At 37.9% G+C, this 22,108-nt stretch overlaps 2 protein-coding genes across 2 annotated transcripts in view; one reads left to right on the top strand and one right to left on the bottom strand.

The window, feature by feature from the left end:
• LOC134752026 (exportin-7-B) overlaps nt 1–8,041 on the bottom strand; it is a 69,107-nt gene extending 61,066 nt beyond the window's left edge. The window contains exons 1-4 of the mRNA XM_063687586.1: nt 8,017–8,041; nt 5,171–5,266; nt 4,016–4,119; nt 2,303–2,402 (exon numbers count right to left, since the gene is read on the bottom strand). Coding sequence (XP_063543656.1) covers nt 2,303–2,402; nt 4,016–4,119; nt 5,171–5,266; nt 8,017–8,031 — 315 coding nt within the window. The 5' untranslated portion in view covers nt 8,032–8,041. The remainder of the gene's footprint in view (nt 1–2,302; nt 2,403–4,015; nt 4,120–5,170; nt 5,267–8,016) is intronic.
• A 410-nt stretch (nt 8,042–8,451) lies between these two features.
• On the top strand, nt 8,452–13,570 carry LOC134752498 (uncharacterized). Its single transcript, XM_063688193.1, has 2 exons — nt 8,452–8,629; nt 10,242–13,570. The coding sequence occupies exons 1-2, from the start codon at nt 8,575–8,577 to the stop codon at nt 13,568–13,570; spliced, it is 3,384 nt and encodes a 1,127-aa protein (XP_063544263.1). The 5' UTR covers nt 8,452–8,574.
• The last annotated feature ends 8,538 nt before the right edge of the window (nt 13,571–22,108 follow it).

Genomic DNA, 22,108 nt, shown 5'->3' with positions numbered 1-22,108 from the left:
AGGAAAAAACGTGCCTCGAAAATCAAGAAAATTTGATTCTCGTTCAGAGGGCACTACTAGCTTTGGCCTACAGTCGTATAGATGGCGTTGACGGTTTCGTTTGTTATTTAACAATTTTAACGCATATCAGTGAAAGAACATGGGTCAAAATCATAAAAATAATTAATGCAAATAAAAAAAAAATCATTTATCCATATTTAAATACATTTTATCGTATTTTTATAAATCTTCATTTTTAGTTTTAAAGTGTGTCGACAGATGGCAGTGAATTTACTGGGGTTACAAAATTTACTATGTCAGTACCGCTCTAGTATAAGTTACTCTATGCTAATAGACAGTTGATATTTTCACAGATGATGTAACGGAACCCTCGGTGCGCGAGTCCGACTAGCACTTGGCAGGTTTTTTAGTATTTGTGAGTGTTAGAGTATCACTACATAGTATAAAACAAAGTCGCTTCCAGCTGTCTGTATGGATGTCTGTCCATATGTATGCTTAGATCTTTAAAACTACGCAACGGATTTTGATGCGGTTTTTTTAAATAGATAGTGTTTCAAGAGGAAGGTTTATATGTATAATACAGGGTGGGCCAATGGTAAATGCACTATATATAAAGAGGTGGACTATTTAACAAACATCTTTTTATAACAGGTGTCACAGACAGTCCCCTATGCAGAGGATGCATGGAGACAGAAGAAACAGCCTCTCACGTGGTGCTGGAGTGCAGCGGAGTGGCCCCATACAGGGCAAAACATCTCGGATCCCCGAGAGACCTCCCCGAGGTCCTACTCAACATCAAAGGTTTGATAGGTTTCCTCGAGGAGCTGGGCTGGCAGGACTAGCCCACCCCCATGTCACGCAAAATAGGCGCCAGTCGTCGAGTTGCGGAAAATCGCCCGAACTACAATACAATACAATACAAGAGGTCGAGATGAAAAGTTAATTTATCACTGGCCCACCTTGTACATCAACATTGCTTCCGTGCGAAGCCGGGGAGGGTCACTAGTTAGAAATAAAACGTTTGAATAATTATAGCCAGCTCTTTTTAGGGTTCCGTACCCAAAGGGTTAAAGTGTCCGTCTGTCTGTCTGTCACCGGGCTGTATCTCATGAACCGTAATAGCTAGACAGTTGAAATTTTCACAGATGATGTACTTCTGTTGCCGCTATAACAACAAATACTAAAAAGTACGGAACCCTCGGTGGGCGAGTCCGACTCGCACTTGGCCGGTTTTGGAGCCTCGTCTGCCAACAAACCACTGTGTGGTTTGGCAGAAGAAAATATGTATTTAGTTGTAATTTACAACGACGGGACTTAATCGCGTAAAATAAGTATTAAATTAACCTCCGACGTTTCGAGGACGGCGTTTAATAGAAATTTCAATCGAGACGAAGGTTTTAAGATCTCATCCACATGGAACCCAGTCATTAGTAAGTGTAAGCGAAACCAATTATCGAAAGTTGAAAAATCGAATATTGTGAGTGTTGTGTGTCGACCCGGTAACATCCCTAGTGCGCAAAACGTTCAAATTAATAAACAAGACCAAGTGCGGGTAGTTCGAAAAACTCGCGCGCCTAGAAGATGTTGATGTCAACTTTAGCCAGTCTTCTCCGAGACCACGGGGACAACTCCGTCCTCGAAACGTCGGAGGTTAATTTAATACTTATTTTACGTGATTAAGTCCCGTCGTTGTAAATAATAATGAGTAAAAATCGTGAAAGTTTAAATCAGTGTATTTAGTTGTAAGTAAGATCTTTGAATAAACGTCTTATTTTTATTTATTTTTTTGTAAGTCATTTGAAAGCCATTTTGCAGCCACTACAGCTCCTATGTTACCAGAGCCAACAATTAGAATTGAAGACATCCACAATCATATGAGTTGACTTAGTTCAATTTTAAACGCTAAGTTGAGCATACAGTATGTACAAATCTAAGAGAATAAAGTAGACATAGAGTGTTCACTCCATACATCGGTTTCGTTACCAAAAAGACTATTATTTTCGTAGTCTACATCTAGCGTCAAGTAGCGGAACTATGGATAAATTTTATTTTATTTCTGTATTTATTATTTTTGTATGATTTTGAGCCATGTTCTTTCACTGATATGTGTTAAAATTGTTAAATAACAAACGAAACCGTCAACGCCATCTAAACGATAGGCCAAAGGTTGGTATTGGTGGTAGCGCCTTCGTACGAGAATAAAAAATTTCTTGATTTCCAAAGCCAGTTTTTTCCTTAGACTTTATTCATCTTATACGGAGTTATATAGGTCTTTGATTTAGGTATATATTTGATTATGTACCTGAACTACGAAGTTTGCAAGCTTGGGGCGCGTGGCGAGATAATTCAACGCATAATTGCGGATGTCCAGGCGCTGCTGCACTGTTAAACTCGTTGTGGATCTGAAATAGTCAATATTTTAACATGTTTTCTAGAGTTGCATGCTCGTTCACTGAAGAGTACAATCTCACAACTGTACTAGTTCGGTCTTTTAGTACAGTAGTACACCGAGAGAAACTGAGCATAATAAGCGGCTAGGTGCTATCTTGCTCATATTAGTCGTTCGGCCATCTTTGCTCGCATGCGCTCGGCGAGCGGCGAGACGACAGGGACAACAGACGTTCAGTTCGGTCGGATCACTCGGATCGCCTTGCTGTCATTGTCACTCCTCGGTCCTCGCTCCCATTCAGTTTCGTTCGCGTGTAGTGTACTAAAACGTACTAAGAGTAGAATCATTAGGGAATAGTTCGGTCTAGTACAGTGAAGGGAATCATGTCTTTTTGATTTTAGTACATGTACTACACAAGCCTAGTTCAAACTCAGGTGGACCATGCTCTCTATGTGGTGTTTGCAATGACAAATGTCTCCATAAATATGCCGTTTATCATAGAGTAACTTATACTAGAGCGGTACTGTCATAGTAAATTTTGTATCCCCAGTAAATTCACTTTAAAACTAAAAATGAAGATTTATAAAAATACGATAAAATGTATTTAAATATGGATAAATGATTTTTTTTATTTGCATTAATTATTTTTATGATTTTGACTCATGTTCTTTCACTGATATGAGTTAAAATTGTTAAATAACAAACGAAACCGTCAACACCATCTATACGACAGTAGGACAAAGCTAGTAGCGCCCTCTGAACGAGAATCAAATTTTCTTGATTTTCGAGGCACATTTTTTCCTTAGACTGTATCCATCTATTACGGAGTTATCTATCTTTGCCGTTTATAAATGACACTCCCTCACTTTGTTCTGTCTTAAACACAGTCTAATTAACTGCAAAAATATTTATCCTATGAACATATTCCTGAATTTAAATTTTAACTCTCTAATTAACTGTGTATAAATAGTTTCAGCGATAAGATATTTTTGATTGTATTACAGTAGATATTTTTGCAGACGTTTATAGAGATAGAGTCTATAATTATAATATAATAGTCTATATTATAGACTAACATCTAGAATATATTTGCATGTAGTAATTAAGGTGAGTAAGAACAAATACAAATTGCAAATACAGATAAGGCATGTGGTGACCTCGTTTTTTATCTAAATTATCTAAACTTACAATCGTGTATGGTGCAACAAGGGGCAATAATCGACCAAAATTCAAAATGATTTTTAAATAAAAATTTGACACTGAAGATAGAGGGTTAAATGTGACGTTTTCAATCAAAAGGTACCACATTGTCGCTTACCATAAGGACGAGAATTGTTTGTATTTTTATACGAAAAACCTTAGTTTCATGTCCTAAATTTTAAAACAACTTGGGCACATATGTGTCGTTTTCAAGCAAAAGGTACCACATTGTCGCTTACCATAAGGACGAAAATTGTTTGTATTTTTATACGAAAAACCTTAGTTTCATGTTAAGGACACTGACAGGTTTTTCGTATAAAGATACAAACAATTTTCGTCCTTATGGTAAACGACAATGTGGTACCTTTTGATTGAAAACGTCACATATAAGTGGATATAATAATAGTGGGAATTCTGGTCACGCACCTGCTGATGAGTTTGGCGAGGGTGGTGGCGGCCAGCAGCTGCGAGTACGCGGAGTCCGCGCGCTCCAGCAGCGCCTGGCATTTGCTCAGGGTGTCCGGGGACTCCTGTGAAAGATTATAATCATGGTCATAACCAGAGTTAATGAGAGTTAGGTCGGGTTGCACCAAACCGTCTGTCACCGTTTTAGCGTTCGCTAAATTCTATTATATGGGAAGTTTCATAGCTTTTTTTCTGCTTGACGTTGATCAATTATGGTTGGTGCAACTGGCCCTTAGAGTCGCAAAAATTAACAATGGAACAGGATAAAAAAAATTAAATAATTTTGAACTGCAGTTTTGAGAATAATCTGCAAATGTTATTCAAAAATACTGTACATAATACGAGTTTTATAATTCTTGTCCTATTTTGAGATATAAATGTTTTTTGATGGTTTTGCGATGATTTGTCCAATCACTGGTTATAACTCATGCATAGGTGGCAGAATACCGGCACAGCACCCGTTTACCAAGGTCTCTACCAAGAGTCGGTTGTTGGCTACATAAAATAAACAAAATACATAACTGCAAGTTTTCTGGCACTATTTATTAACACACCTTTAATTGTTATTAACGATTGAAATCGATAATTCATATAGATACTTTCAAATTAAATGCTTTAATGTTTAGGTTTACATAAATTTAATTAAGGAAACTGTCTATACGAGACTGTTTGTTTCTTAATAAATAAAATAAAAAATAAATTAAACTAAATTTTAATAATCAAGGGCCTGCTAGGCTTCTTGGTAGAGTCACAGAATATATAATAGTACTAGGTACAGAAGATTCACTCCTTAACAAAACGTAACTACACGCGCAAGGCGGCGCAAGCGCGTGCAGGCGTCCGTTCCATAGCGGTAAGCGGCAATTACTATGACAAAACCTCAAAATTGAGGCGGCCGCAGGTACTTGGTGCCGACAACCCATCAAGCAAAATAGGTGCAATTTATGACGTCGATTTGCGGAAACCCAGGTTGCAAAAACCTATATTTTGCCATCAAATGCTACGAGATTGAGATTAGCAATGTGTACAGTCAAGGAAATAATATATGTAAAAAATTGCAGAACTCAGTGTAACATGGTGTACGCGGGAAATTGTATGAAATGTTTATTTTTTTACCTGAAAAGCGACAACAGCCTTCTCAGCCCGGTCCCGCACATCGGGGTCCTGAGACTCGTAAAGTTGCTTGCACAGCAACTCTATCTGTATCACCTCCTGCATAAACAAATACAATTATAAAAAAAATATAATATTATAATTTTGTTATAGAATACTAAAGATCTTTAATTGTAATTACCACAATTGAAACTGATCATAAATTGTAAATTGTATAATAATTTGTATAAATTATATTAATTAAGTTAAGTACAGTTTGTTAAGTACCCTATTTCCTAATGGAAGAGCGGGCTCTCCCGTCACAAGTATTGTTTTACTTAATGGGAGACTCCAGCCTTTTATGTAAAGTGTATAATAATGTTAAACCAAATAAACTATTTGCATTTGTATATATAAAAAATATAATAATAATAATTTATGAATTTAATGTATATTGATACATAAACGCACACAAGCGCAATATGTTATTGGCTAAAATTTTATTTCTGGTACAAGCTTCTATCACTGACTGTACTTTTCTTTCCACAGGCAACTAATACTCATTGAGACAATTTTAACAACCCCAAACTCAATTAAGTTGCGTTGTTTTATCAGAGTTCCTATGGCCACCCTCCTGTCTCCATAATCACAATAGATTGATGGTACCATTACATTGCATTGTCACCCAACTTATTTGCATATTTTCAGCTTCATTGGAAACTAGGAAGTGGGTCAAATTTTACTAGCAAGATTTGATTACAGACCGACACACAGACAACGGGACAGGTGAAACTAAATAAAAGCTTGTAAAAAGGTCAACATTACAAATAACTCAATGGGAGGAGACATCCAGTTCACTCTGGGACCTCACTGGACCAGAGTTGCCTTAGACAGACAGCCATAGAAAGAGTCGGAAGAGGCCTACAGGCAGGGCCTCACTTAGAGTTCTGACCGCCCTAGGCCGACTATGTATATCTGTCCCCCGCTTGTCTCAACTCAGAGCCGCCGTCACGCCCCCTTGGTCCTTGCGCCTTATTAGCCTGTGGGTAGATTAGGCCCTGTCTACAGGCACACCACTCTAAGGGTCATTTTATAAACATATCTGATACAAGTGTTGCAACCAATATTTATATTCTACTTTGTACAGTCAAATCCATACTATAATATTATAAATGCGAAAGTCTGTCTGTCTGTCTGTGTGTTCCCTCTTCACGCTTAAACCGCTGAATCGATTTAGATGAAATTTGTCATAGAGGTTGAGTCCCTGAGAAGGTTTAGGTTTTTATCCCGATAATCATCCCTTAAGAAAGTAAAAAGCGGGGTGGAATTGAGATAATTAATGAAGTGCCTGCTAATTTGTGTGCATAATATGCTCAAGTTGAATAATTGCTATGAGAATTTTTCCAGGCGCTATACTTACTTTAACTGCTGTTACTAAGTCCACGCAGACGAAGTCGCGGGCAAAAGCTAGTGTAAAATATAGGTGTAGACAACTTACTCAAAAATATGTCCCATAGTTCTTAACTCTGACACTTTTGTCAGAGTTAAGAACTATGGGACATGGGACATATCAAAGGGCTATGGGACATATTTTTGAGTATGATTTTGTGCACCCATATTTTTACACTTGACTGTACAAATGTTTCTTAGCTGTTTGCACCAGCTTTGCAGTTATGTGTGGAAGTGTGACTAAACAACATTTTTGTGATGTCATCTTCACATTCTGTTACTAAGTCTGTGCAGTTAGCTGGGTCAGGGCTCTACATCCAGATTGAAATATATCTTCATATGGTAGAACCATGATATTCAAAATCTCAATTTTTCTTTTTTGGTTTTTTATATTTTAACATTAATTTGTACCTCAAATTTTAATATACTGTACTGTTTAAGTATTTGAACTAGTCTTGGTCAAGTTCATAAATATGTATACATTTTTCATATTATTGCAATGGATTGGTGAAGAAATGTTTATATATTTATGAATCTCAGTACACACTGAATTTACCTCTTGTCTGTATACATTAAGCATCCTGACCAAAATATCAGTCGTCTTTTTGCATTTTTTTCAAGAAAGATTTTTTCTGCTCTATAAAGTATTATAAAGCACAGCCGAGGTTTGACCCACGACTTTTTGATTATCACACACATATGAAAGGCTACAATCAATTATTTCGAAGCTGAACACCTTATTGCTTAGTTTCTTCTTACCATTTTATATTTAAATTTAAATGTGGTAAGAAATTTACTGCATGTAGCATGGATTTATTTATGAGAATCTATTGACTGGAAAAATATACTTAAATCGCATAAAATCCAATAAGAATTCATCGGAAATTATCTATCTATCTATCGTTATTAAAATTTCTGGTCAAAATATTGATCACAAAGAATGTTAAGTATTGAATTAGGAAAAAGAATAGTACAGCTACCTAAGTAATTGAGTGTAAGGTTGTTTAGTGTACGTGTTTCGGATGTCGAAATATTGCGATAGGAATGGCATCTTAAATGAAAACATTGACAAGCCAAATTCAAGGGTACGGGTTACATGAAATACGTCAACAACTAGCATCAAAATATAACCAAAACGCCGGTATATGTGTCAAGTGTTGCATATTGCTTCATCTGACGCATAACCGCACATCACATAATCATGTATAATAGGTAAATAACACAAAAATTTAGAGCAAAAACTGTGTCAAACCATAGTATGGAGTCCGGAAATGCACTTCAAAAAACACGTGCAAGTTATGCACGAACATTGAAAATAAGTTGATAACCTGAATTTTAGAGTATTATAGGATAATTTGTCAGTCTCAAATAGTCTGAATTAAGTTAATATTGCATAAAAATCGCAATATTTTGGTACTCACCTGTTCTTCGGCCATCTTTGTTATTTTCTCGCATTTGAAATGACGTTTTGATATTGCTTAAGGTTAAGTATGCCACATGTAGTGCGCATTTCTGGTATACACATTCATTTAAACAAATTCTAACATTAATGAATGTAAGAAAGTATTTTATATTATAATATCCACTACTAACAGTTAAATTAAACTAAAATTAAATGACTAAAATATATTCTTCATCTCGTTTTAGCAATTAATTTTGCATATACTGTTAACAAAACGCGAATATGAATGCGTTCAAAATATTTCATTTAAAGGTGCCCATGCATTATTCAAGTTTATCGCAAGGAGTTCGTTATTACAAAAAATAAATTTGACATGTGCATATATAGTACTGGCCAAAATAATTTTAGCACGAATTTTTGGAAATTAAGGAAAACTTCAAAGTAAAATAAATGCCAAATCAAAAAAATGTAGAGCTGATTAGTTGTGTGATTTTTAAAGAAATAATTTATTTAATTTCTCCAAATTATCAATGCATCAAACCACGCGCCTATATTAAACAGAGTTCGTTAAATTAATATGGTTCCGAGAATCTTTCGTGAAGGTATCTGCAGTCCTAGCAAGTTCCGCAGACGTAAGTATCAATTTATTGATTTTACCAAAGTATGTACTTAATACCTGATTAGCGTCATAGATTCAATCCTTTTTCATTTTCATTAAAATTTGAGCTATTGGGTTGAGGAAAGGAATCGGTGTGTGGCTTTTTGATTATTTGGAGCTCTTTGACTACCTACTTTTGCATGTCCACGTGCATCCCATATATCATTCATTCTGGAAAGAGAGTGAAATAGTGTTGTGTAATAGTAGATTGTTAACCAAGGGATAAAAGGCACCCATTTCTGTCGGAGTAGCTTGGCGCTCGAACACAGTGAGAGCACCAATAGTCCGAGACTGAAATGAAATGATGCCTTTCACGCGAGTTAAACACTCTACTTTTCATTTCGAATACGAGGAAAGTAAAACACATGTGGATTTAAAAAAAAACACGGCTAAGTGTAAACTTCAGTAGTATTTCTTGAGGGTACTTTCAATTAACAATTGAGGTAAAAATATCGTAAGTAGAATTATCAATTACGGAATGGAGAGTTAATTAGGTATCAGAATAAAAACGGTGCAACTAATCCATTTAAAACCAAAATTTTAATTGCTTGTCGTAAAAAAAAGAAATAAACGTAGGTAAAGCCTGACCAGGAATATAATGATCACGCGCCATGTTGCGGAATTTCATTGGAACTAATATTTTCATACTATACTGAACTGTCACCCTATACATGAAAATAACAGCGTCCTCTTGACAATAATCATATATTCCTGGTCAGGCTTTACTTAGAAAGTACAGTGCTCTAGATCTAGAGCAGAAACGTTTCATTTTCTGCACACTTTTTAGAACAACAACTCGGCGATCCACTTTCAGAGCATGAGAAATGAGAACGACTTTTACAGTAACTTAGGCCTCATTCTCACGAGCGCTTTTTCAACGCGCGTTAAAAAATCTGCCTGCACGCTAAATTCGATTTTAAGACCAAGGCTTAAAGTTGAAAATCCTATAACCCTTGATAAAACGCGGTAACGCCATCGTGTGAATAAATACACATGTTTCCATTTGTGACATTCTAACGCTTTTTTAACGCGCGTTGAAAAAGCGCTCGTGATTATGAGGCCTTATGGTGCTACTTTCCTGTACTAGTGCGGAAATGAGCACTTTCCGTGCCTATGTCGAAACTTAGGCCATATATACTGTAAAACGTTGTACGATACACGTGCGAATAGGTATAAATTCGCAACCCGTTTTAATTTATCGCCATTCTTGTATGTCCCGCAGTTTTCTACTATTCCTATTTATTTATACGTCCGTTTTTTGTAGCCTATGTCTGTATTCTTTCTATCGCTTTATTAAGATCAGTCCAAAATGTATGAAATCTATCGGCGTGCGTGCAAACAACCGTTTCCCTTATTATCTTTCGTAGTTTTAATTCATCCTTATAAAAAGGTAAAATGAATTTTATTTGAACTTTATTTAAAAACAACCATGTATGTCCATATTTGACTGAAAATTGCGAAAAATATCCATGTGTATCTTTGTGATCTTGCCAGTCAAAATTATGCCCAAGCACACTAAAAATTAAAAAATAACGAATATAGGAAATTGTCTTGTTTTTAACATGGCTATTTTTCGCTATTTTCAGCAAAATTCAACGTGATATACAGTATTGAGAGGAGCACGAGCTCTAACCAGCCACCAGATGGAGTAGATATGTGCAAGAAGTACCAAAGAACAATTGACTATACGCTTGGCTCTCATCCCTACGACGACCCCAATAAATTAAGACCCACAGTATACATAGCACACACCACAGTATTTGATACGAGTAAGGATGGTGAGAAAAATACTGAAACGCTATTAGAAAGTTTACAAAGAAAACTTGCATTGCAGCAAAAAATTAGACAAAATTTAGATGGTGATGAAGCGCAAAAAAATAAAGCATCCGCTGATGATGAGGTCGCAGCAGAAACGGACAAGAAAGGAGACTATTTTGCTAAAGATGGTTCGCTGCAAACAGATAATGTTTGGCGATTTGCAACCATGAATGATAGCGATGTAACTAAAGATGATAAATTACTTCAAAAACCCGAACCTCTTCGTGAGAATGACGAGAGTAGAGTTGTTGTTGATCCACCTAATTTACGTCCCGCGCATACCCGCTACCGATACGAGATGGAATCCGAAGCAGAGGCTTTTGACGAACTGGCAAAAAAATATTTGACAATGGAAAGAGATCTAATTGACAAACGGCTCTTACAAGATATGGAGCGTCTGGGACTACCCATTGACACAAGCGAAGCTATGAGTCCCTCTATCAACATCAACGTTTCTTGCGAAAAGGAAGATGTCTGTGAAGTGGTTGTACCGAAGCCAGAAGAGTCTCAACAGAAAGAGGCGACTGTTAACAATCCACAGTACTACGAACAAATAAGCTGGTGCAATCTTTATTTTAAAGAAAATGTATCGGAAAATCCTAGCTCTGAAGAAGGTGTCACTGAAAACCACGAAATTTTTGGGCCTAATTATTACGATATGCTACCATTACATTGTTTATTAGATTACAATTCGTTCGATAAAAGTAGCGAAAATAATAAGCCCATCGAGAAATTGGGATTTGAAGAACATGATGATATGTTACCATTTCATCTATTACAGTGCCAGGATTTTATCCAACTAGATTTGAGAGTCAGTGATAATAAAGATATGATTGATTCCCCCATTGAGAGTATAAATATTGATGAAATTCAGCCAATTCACTTTGTCCATCAAGGAAATTTGATTAACGAGGTTGCTTCTGATACGAACGCTATTGAAGCACTGGAACAATGTGATTTTAATACATCCTTGGAAGAATTATACGATTGTGATACTATAAGTAAACCAGTAGCTGACATTTTTCACAGCTTAATGTATCAGGACATGGACGTTACAAAATTTGATTATACTTTTCCGCGTGAATACGCAAATGCTGAATTCTCATTGAGTAATCAACATAAAACCCCTGAAGTCCAAACGGTGAAAGATACATCACAGGAATCTTTGACAATTATTCAAATCGAAGACCAAACCATGCCGAAAAAAGAATTGAAGGAGGAGAAAGAAGATAAATTAAAGCCTCTGTCTCACCTGAATCTGGCGAAGCCAAAGATTGCAGAGCAGCAGATAGATGTACCTCAGAAAGTGCAAGATAAATTAAAGCCTTTGTCTCATCTGAATCTGGCGAAGCCAAAGGTTGCAGAGCAGCAGATAGATGCACCCCAGAAAGTGCAAAAAGCAACGATTGACAAAAAATCTGATACAATTGTACAAATAAACCGTGAACCGAACCCCAAAACTGAAGTTGACCTAAGGAACTTTATCAATGCCAAAGTTATGGAACAGGTTCGTGCATATACTCCATCGGAAAATACAGCACGGCCGCCAAATGAAAGACTTGATAGACTGGTACAAGTGAATCCTCAATCACTCCCAAATCACGAATTAAAGCCTTTGTCTCACGCAAATTTAGTGGAACCTAAGTTTGCGGACCAGAAAATTGATATTTTTCAGAACGTGCAAAAAGCAATCAATGACAAGAAACCGGACACAATTGTACAAACAGATCTTGAACCGAACCCCAAAACTGTGGCTGAACTAAGGAACTTTATAAATGCCAAAATTATGGAACAGGTTGGTGCACCTGCACATACTGCTTCGGATAACATTACAAAACCCCGTGAAAAATTTGATAGATTTGTACAAATGAATCCTCAATCACCTCCAAATAACGACGTCACAAATATAATACATGCCAAGGTACTGGAACAAGTCAGAGCACGACCACCTACTTTGAAACGAACAACAAATTCGATTAAAGGTATCGATTCAATTGTTCAAATGCAACCTCAAGCGGAGTTTGAAATCAAACCGCAAAAAGTGGCCCATAATGAGCTTTTGCCGGAAACAAAAGTAATGAATGATGACAATGCAACTTGCCAAAAAACTCCAAACTTCGAAAAAGCTCAGATTGCGTCAAAAACCAAAGAGGAGCAAAATACTGAACAGCTTAACACAAATACAGCTGTAAAAGCGGAAGAAACAAAACAACCGTCTCGAGAAATAGGAACTATAGTACAAAGTTGCGTGCAGACCGCGTCTAGCGATGTTAATGATGCTGCAAATAACCTCAGTCTAGATTTGAATCTTTCACTTTCGGAACTCCTAAGGCGCGTACGGGCGCGTAATCGTATGCAATACCTGAACGAAATAAAAGCACAAGTCGAAAATATGTCAATATTGAATTCGGAGAAAAGGTGTCCCCCAAGCGACAGACCGCAATGTCCACCTCCACCTGAATGCACTAAGCCCTGCCCGCCGCCACCGAAACCCAAATGCCCACCGGAGCCACCTAAATGTCCCGAACCACCCAAGTGTCCACCAGAGCCGCCTAAATGTCCGCCTCCTAAAGATCCTCCTAAATGTCCACCCGACCCACCTAAATGTCCCCCGGAGCCACCCAAATGCCCTCCAGAACCAAAATGTCCTTGTCCTTGTCCACCACCACCGAAATGTCCTCCTGAGCCGCCTAAATGCCCATGCCAAGCCGCTAATGTTGATGATCCTGTAACCATACCTCCTTACTTAACTCTTTTGGACACTGGCACTGGCTATTTGAGAATTGTAATCGAATTAATAAAAAGAGGTATTCTAGAATCTAGAAATATGCTCTTCCCTGTCAAAAAAGATCACCCATTTGGAATGAGATCGTTAAAACTTAATAGAATAAAGGATTTCGAGCCCTGGACGCCGGTTCCATTGTGGCCCTTCCCCGTGCAACAGGAGAAGAGGAAGCTGCAGTGTCCGTACCACGGCTGCCCGTATCCCAAGCCTGGCCCGGTTCGACCAAACTGCCCTGAGCTACCTTGCGCTAGTTTCCCTAAGCGCCTGAGTTTTTCGGAAACTGATATTAACTACCTTCTCAAGACATACTAAAAATACATACGAAATTCTAAATTGGCGGTTGTGTAATTAGCAGGTAATATATTTTTATTAACTAACTGACATTTGGCAGATCATTATATTACATATCAACAAAAGAGAACAATCATTTAATTTACCTACCATTACCAATACCACCTCATACCGATTTTTAAGCTAATCCGACTGCTAAAAAAGCAAAATATTGCATGATATATATATTATCCTAAAAATTTCTATCCTCCTGATCCTAAATTAGGATGCATATGTTAATACGACTGAAATAATCAAAACGCTTTACTCACCTTACTTAATTGTGGCTTTCCATAGAAAAGTTCAACTTATGTTGAAATTTCAGATGGAAACGTCATTATTGCACTTGGAGCATAAGGACCTTTCTGTATGGAAAACCACAATTCAGTAACTGACGAGAGGCCCGCAGCAATACGTAGAAGTATCAATGTATAGCAGCATCTGTAATGTATTAAAACCATTAAAACTAGCATATTGCACCTTTAAGATTTAGGGTTCTTAATCAAAAGGTGTGAAGCGCTTTAACACATTCACTACCCCCAACGCACATGTGCGTTCATCGTCATACAAGTTTGTTCCTAGGCCACGCCCCCTGACAGTGAATGCGTTAAATGGTCCAGATTCCAGAATTTCTAGGTCGCGACCGCGAAGAGCTTAACTTAAACCAAACCCACGGTAAGCCGTAAGTCCGTAGTACTTAGATTTGAAATATTTTGCCCAACGTTTATAGTTTTCAAATTAAAACTCGGTCACTACAGGCTGAGTCATGGATGGGATAAAAAACATCACGTTGCACATGCACTATTTCACTGAAGTACAAATTAAATGAAAGTAATGCAACGCTGAAAAAGTAGACTCCGTAAAGAGATGCGATGGTATAAAGGAGAGAGAAAAAAGAGAGGAATATTTCGGCCAATACTGCCGTGTCAGACGTATCTCTGCTATCTCAAAAAACACAGTTTTGAGTAAATCGACTTTAAAGTTTTCGGTGAGCGTGAAAACTAATAAACTAATATATTTCGTGAGTTTATTGAGTTAAGTCATTTTTAATATGTGTTTTGTGTTTCAATAGACGTGAAGAATAATATTTCTTTACTTTTTTTTTGTAAAAATACATAGTTTTTGAAATAAACGCATAAACATAGTTTGGCGTAACCACTGTTTCATACATTTGGTGGTTGCGCGTGACTATGTTAACTTAAAGTTAGACGAGTTCGTTGTATGAGCGCTCATACTATTTCGCGTGGCCACGGCTGGCGGGCTTATTGAGGTTTTCGTTTATCTAAAGTTAGAAGACTACATTGTATCAACTTCTAGTAAAACGTGTAACCAGGGCATGGGGAATATTGAGGTGGTCACGCGTAGTTCTTTTATCTTAAGTTGTAAGAGTTCGTTGTATTAGTGCTCCTAGTAAAACGCGTAACCAGACTACACAAGATAATCCATTTTATAATATGCTAACTCACATTACATACAAGGAGCCCGATTTCCATCAGTCCTTACATCATTGGTTATAAAGTAGATCAATCGATTGGTGGAAAGAGCCTTATGTTTAATAGCGTATGCATGTATTGCATGTATGTATGTGTGTATGTATGTATGTATGTATGTATGTATGTGTGTATGTATGTATGTATGTATGTATGTATGTATGTATGTATGTATGTATGTGTGTGTGTGTGTGTGTGTGTGTGTTTGTTTGTTTGTATGTACTTTATTTAATATTTAATCCCAGTAAGTGTAAAAGTCGGAATTAACGGCAGAAGGTCAGTTACTCCAAAATGTTTAACCGCCTTAAAAAAAAGGTTCTCAGTTTGACCCGTATGTTTGTCCGCGATTATCTCGCGTTTGGCTAAACCGATTTTGATGCGGGTTTCAGAAAAGTGTTTGTTACATTCTGGAGAAGGTTTTAGTATACATAGAGCTGAGCTGATGCTGAACTCTGGCTGTACCTAGTGGAACTCAGGTTTGGTGCAACATAGGCACACGCTGTTTTGGTCATCTAACACGTCTTAATGAGCACTTGGGGGAGCAGTACCCAAGATAAAGCTGATGCTGAACCATGGCTGTACCTAGTGGAACTCAGGTTTGGTGCAACGTAGGCAAACGTTGTTTTGGACATCCGACACGCCTTGATGAGCACTTGGGAAAGCAGTACCCAAGATAGAGCTGATGCTAAACCCCGGTTGTACCTAGTGGAACTCAGGTTTGGTGTAACATAGGCACACGCTGTTTTGGTCATCCAACACGTCTTAATGAGCATTTTGGAGAGCAGTACCCAAGATAGAGCTGATGCTGAACCCTGGCTGTACCTAGTGGAACTCAGGTTTGGTGCAACGTAGGCAAACGCTGTTTTGGTCATCCGACACGCCTTGATGAGCACTTGGGACAGCAGTACCCAAGATAGAGCTGATGCTGAACCCCGGCTGTACCTATTGGAACTCAGGTTTGGTGTAACATAGGCAAACGCTGTTTTGGTCATCCGACATGCCTTAATGAGCACTTGGGAGAGCTGTACCTAATAGTGGAACTCAGGTTTGGTGCAACGTAGGCAAACGTTGTTTTGGTCATCCGACACGCCTTCACATTTCTCTCACTACACATTCGTAACAAGGCTTTACTTCGTAAAGAACTCATTTTAAAGACTAATTTATCATATTTTGAACAAACAACATAAAAAAACACCGGAACGCTAACTTAACCGGGTCAATATTACGTACGTAATGAAATGTAAATGTGACGTTTTCAATCAAAAGGTACCACATTGTCGCTTACCATAAAGACGAAAATTGGTTGTATCTTTATACGAAAAACCAGTCAGAATGTCCTTATGATAAGCGACAATGTGGTACCTTTTGCTTGAAACTACACAAATAAACAAATACACGTGGCAAGGAGCGACGAGCCGCTCCCTCCGCGCCCCGCCTCACCGCGAGCCGCCTATCGCCGTACTACCTGCGTGTGGTTACGCGAAACTATGATAACTCGAGATAGTAGATATCCAGTTTGCCGTAAAAAAACTGCGAAGAGTTACGCATAATTATTCTAACTTGAGTTAGAAGAGATACGCATAACTCAATGTCCAAAAATTCGAAAACGTCTATCTTAAAACATGAAATATCTCAGTAACTAAAGACATTTTTTGAAATTTTGTTTAAGTATTATGTAAAGCATAGTGTCTAGTTTCATTTTACACTGGTTAGGCGTATCTCTGCTATCTAAAGATAGCAGAGATACGCCTGACACGGCAGAATAGAGCGAAGCGAAATGTGTATATATATCGCGCTCAAATCAAACACCAAAGTAAAATAAAATACCTGAGTTACGTATCCTTTCTCCTTTTTCAGTGCACAATAAACTGGTAACGCGGGGTTTTTGCAAGACTGAATGGACGAAACCGAAGCACATTCACAAGCCGTACACCGAGCACCGCAGCGATCTGCCGTTGGTCGTCCAAAACACCCCGGGACATAAATCAGGTACCTACTTATTTAACAGGTTATGGACATTATCGGTCCCATAGTAAACATTGTCAGAGACCAAATAGTCGGGAGAATGCTTCAAAGATGATGATCTTTCTTTGTCGTAACCTCATGACTGAGGGACGTGACGACTGTGGCCACTCTTCAGTGCTCTCCAAGTCTTGGGTCCGGGATATGGGTGGATGTGGGTTTAGTATCTTTCGTTACTTTGTCCGCCAAACTCGTGGTCATACACCCTTGCCATGCGGCCAGTATTCATAAGCTTCTCCAGACTACCAGATGCCCGAAAAATCCAAAGATTGCCTGGAAAAACACTCCAGGGGTCTTCAGGGTATGACACAGGTAACTAGTTATGGTATCGGTTTATTCGGTTTTACGCGAAGTGCGTGTTGTTGGGTTAACTAAAAACGATGATTGCGCTCGACGTGGTAAAAACCTGAACTTACGCGGGCCAAATCAACGACGATGACTAAATTGTAGTCTTGGTATAGTTTTTAAAAATATTAAAATATTGCGCGGATGCCTAGCCACCTGGTCTGGAGCTGTGATCTGTGATATGATACCCACTTATTATACCTACATCAATATTTATTTGACAGTTGATAGTATGTTCCTATCTAATAGTATGAAATTTAGGGGCTGCAAAAGTCTATATTTTTGCCATGCTGTGCATTTGTAACAACTTTTCTATTACTCTTCCATTACTCGTTTTCTTGCAACTACTTAAAACTTACGTGGCATTTTTTAAAATCCCTGATTGGCTTGAAAATTAAAAATTGATTGTAAACCGTCAACGACTTTTTTTCGCAATCGCAATATAAGTAATTTGCAATTGTATTCATGAACTTTTTTTTGCTATTTTAGTTCGGTACGGCGAGCTGTGGAAAGCGTGGTTTACCATAGAATATGAACTCTTCAATTCTTTCGAGAAAAACGGGAACTTCTTTACAACGTGTTGCTTGTATAAGTGTAACAACAACGACGGCACAAAAACAGATAAAAATATAGAGAAAAAATATCATGTTTCGAATGATGAAGGTACAAATAAACGACACGTAGATGCGATACTACGGACATATTCTGAATTGCAAGCGTTCACTTCACCGACGGTCAAGAAATCTGGCTTTGTAATGATAGAAGAAAAAAGTCCAGAAGAAAAATTAGCATCCGCTACGCTAAATGCAACAACAAGGAATTTGGAAGAAGAAAAGCTTGCACAGAAATTAGAAACCATTGAAGAAGTACCGCTAGTCGAGGCTGATCCCGATATCATTAAACCGCCACAAACCTCAGGGCCGGCTGTGATGAACATTTCTAGTTCCGATTGTGAAGAGTTTGCCAAGCATTCAGACTTTCAGATTGGAGATGACCCTGTGAGCGAACCTTTAATGCATTGCCAAGAGAAACAAGCGACTCCAAACTTAATTAAAAGTTATTTCGAAAGAGAAGATTGCATAAAGCCTAACTTGAATGATCTTATAACGCTTAACGCCGTGCCAGATATCAATGACTATGAGGAGCTGTCTCTTATGGATTTAATGAAACGCGTTCGTGAGAGAAATCGGCTGCTCCGCGGTCGAGATATAGAGTGTCAACTGAATGCCTCCACAACGGATGATAGTGTTATGTCTGGACGGACCAGTTTCCCACAACATCAAAACAATCCATTGCCACCTGGATGGGCCTGGCCGATGCCCCAAAATAATCCATACGAATACAGGCATCATTCTCCAAGTCCAATGTACCCTCATGTTGCGAACCCGCATCCTCGCAAGGCAGAGCCTATAACCCCTGACACCCGTCCAGGCTATAACAGAGCGACTAAAGTGAATCCTGTGACCCTAGCCCTATATCTTGGTCCTTTGGTTACTGCTTTGAGAAACGCCAGTATCTTATTTCCTCTCCTGACAGCGAGTCTCATCCCTTTTAAGAATTTAGCGACTGGTAACAAAAAACCGGGCATTGATAACGTATGCGTGTTGCTTTCTAGCTATGAGAAAGAATCGGAAAAGGATTAGCTAGTTACTCAAGCACATGATTAGACTAATAAATTATTGTGTAAATTATTTATTCAATAAAATATAGTAATAAAAAAATGTTGGCTTTTGAAGCAGATGTATTTTTTGACGAAGATCTACAACGTCAAAGTCGATGCATTATTTCCTTTTTTTCACTGATACTGTTTCTGAGTCTCAAGTCAAGGCAAATTGTAAGAGCATTGACATATATCTAAGGACGGGACGGGCCTTACGGGCAATAAGAATGAGGCCAGTACAACAGTGTGATCACGCCACAACGCGATTGGTGATGATTTCGCATGGTCGCAACTCGTAACTAGTTGCGTTAGACTGCACGATTGGCTCGAATTCGTGAGTGACACCGCTGAACTAGCACCATTCTTAGTGCCCGTAGGGCCCGTCCTTAGATATATGTCAATGCTTAAGAGCCAGACAAACCTAGCAGCCGCAATATACAGCAATCGAAGTTATACGCTCTTATTTTAAAAGTTCTTGAACCGTCTAAATGGGGCTTATCTAGAACTTAAAAACTCATGCAATATATCGATACATTATAAATTATAATGTAAAGGGGGGGCCCTCCGAAACTACTGGGTCAAAAATTATGAAAAAAATACACAAAATAGATCTTTACCTATAGCTCGCTCCAGACTACGCGGCGCGAAGCTGCGAACGCGAGTGTGGAGTCGATTTCGCTGATTAGCGAACTAGACTCCACACTCGCGTTCTCAGCTTCGTGTTCGCTCCGCGATTCACGCACGAGTGTGGAAGGCCCTTATAGATCCCAGGAAAACCTATTAGAAATGTGCAGTCAAGCGTGAGTCGGACTTAATTACTTAGTTTTTGATCCGATCCCTTTTTAAAAGACATTTCACTCACGTTTCACATAAAAAATACATTGTTTAAATTGTGTAATGTACGGAACCCTTGGAACGCGAGTCCGACTCGCACTTGGCCGGTTTTATTTTTTATGGGCCTGATGCTGCCCTCTAAGCCAAATCCCATAGAATACATCTAGAGACAGGTGAACAAGGGTAAAATCTAATTTACCCTCTTTATTTATTTTTATTTTGTTAATTAATGATTGTGTGATTACGGATCGCATAAATCTGAAATAAATGAATTTAAATATTATAGGTATGATTAAAATATACCTATGCTGGCGCTGTCTATAAAAACCTTTGAGAGTTGCCACGCCCATGAGTACTTACACCTTGATTCATGTCAAGAAAATCAATGTGTGTTTGCTGGTTACCGATAACCAGATTTAACCATGTCAACAATTTTTGCAGTATTGGTACTGGTAAATGGGCCGATATTTTATTTGGTGTTGAATTTTCTTTTCCGTTAGATTTGAATAAAATTTGGTATGTTTGTTTGGTATGTCGAGGTCCGGTTTCTAGGTGAAATAAATCACAATTTGTTGCAATAAAAATGTAAGAAATTTTCCGTAGTTACCAAAATACCACACGTTTTCGACGAATGGAAGATTTTTTATTGCTTACCTGTACAGAATAGGGACCTCTATCTTCCCACCCATGAATCTAGTATAACTGGATCGGTCATGAGGGGTGGGGGAAAATGACCGAACGGGATAGTCTTATGTACCTTTCAGTAGGAGTAGCAGAGAAAGCGCTGTTATTGTTTGTCCTTGTCATAGTTTCACTTTTCCACCGCTGCCACAACCGAGGTTGTGGCAAACAAATAAGTACGTGACATGTCATGTTTGTTCGTTGCTTGTTTAATTATCGTTGTTTTGTATGAAATTGTGCTTTCTCTTATGAAATATAGTGATGGTTAGCGTTTTGAATGCTTGAACTTTGATAAAATACTGGTGAATTGTTCTGTAATCGGCTGTAATAGCCGCTCTGAGCAAAAATATTAGATCATAACCTTTTACACGTAAGTACGGTATTTTACACCTTCCTCTTAACGCAATATGTGAGAATAACATCGTAAAATTACGTTACACTCAAAGCAATGTAGAATTAAACGATTTCAATAAAAATATCACAATTATTTACGCAAATTAACAAAACATTATTTGTAAAATTATCCGCCAAAATTACGTAGGTAGGTAGGAGTCTGAGATCAGCCATTTTTAAACTTCTTCTTAATTTAGCTGCATAACAATCATGTTAGGGATACCAGATGAAAATATCATAATTTTATGGGTAATTTTGACCTCGAAGTTTTTTCGTACTTCTAATTCCAAAAAATAAATAAACAAATGTTGTGAAGATTAAATGTGGTGTACATTAATTGGTGTGATTGCGATTTGTGATTTCTTTAAATTAAAACCCATAATACATTTTATTTTACGTTTTATTTACTAAACATGTTTAGTTTTGTACCACCTGCGCGAATTATAGGAGGTATTTCATTGTTTATACGCCTAAAAAGAACGGCCCATTGACATTATATTTAACAATTTTTTAATACCGTCAAACAAGCTAACTTTGCCTCCAGGGTAATCGCCCCAACGTGATGTCAAATATTGGGGTAATTTTTACCAATATGGTATCCCCACGTTTATGACGTCATCTATGTCTATCCCTTACGGGCGCACGCGTATAGCTGGTCTATGTAATGCTAGGTCTATGTTCCCACCAAATTTTTACACAATCTGTCAAAAAAAATCTACAACAAATAAACAATTGGCCCAAATATATACTTAGGTATTTATTTTTTAAGTGTCCAATGTCTGGTAAAAAAGCACTAAAAACCGAAATATTGAAGAGGAGAAGGGTTGTTTTATAATAGATACAAATGAAATACTACTGTGCAGTGGGAACGCGTTTTCCATATACCTAAACCTAACTATGTACAACTGCAGTAGGTAGAAGTAGATAAGCGGCTCCTTTTACATAACATACGATACGGGGAAGGACATTAGGATAGTTTTATCAATCATCGTCATCATTCCACGCAGATGAAGTCGCGGCAAGGAGCTATATTATTATTTACAACGACGGGACTTAATCGCGTAAAATACCGTGTTTTTACGCGATTAAGTCCCG

Source organism: Cydia strobilella, chromosome 24, assembly GCF_947568885.1.
Source record: "Cydia strobilella chromosome 24, ilCydStro3.1, whole genome shotgun sequence".
Classification (NCBI taxonomy): domain Eukaryota; kingdom Metazoa; phylum Arthropoda; class Insecta; order Lepidoptera; family Tortricidae; genus Cydia; species Cydia strobilella.
The sequence above is the reverse complement of the archived record's forward strand: the minus strand, read 5'-3'. Positions and strand labels throughout refer to the sequence as shown.

Coding starts and splice junctions, on each gene's coding strand:
- LOC134752498 (XM_063688193.1), top strand. CDS start 8,575: ATGGTTCCGAGAATCTTTCGTGAAGGTATCTGCAGTCCTAGCAAGTTC. Junction 8,630..10,241: donor TCCTAGCAAGTTCCGCAGAC/GTAAGTATCAAT, acceptor CGCTATTTTCAG/CAAAATTCAACGTGATATAC.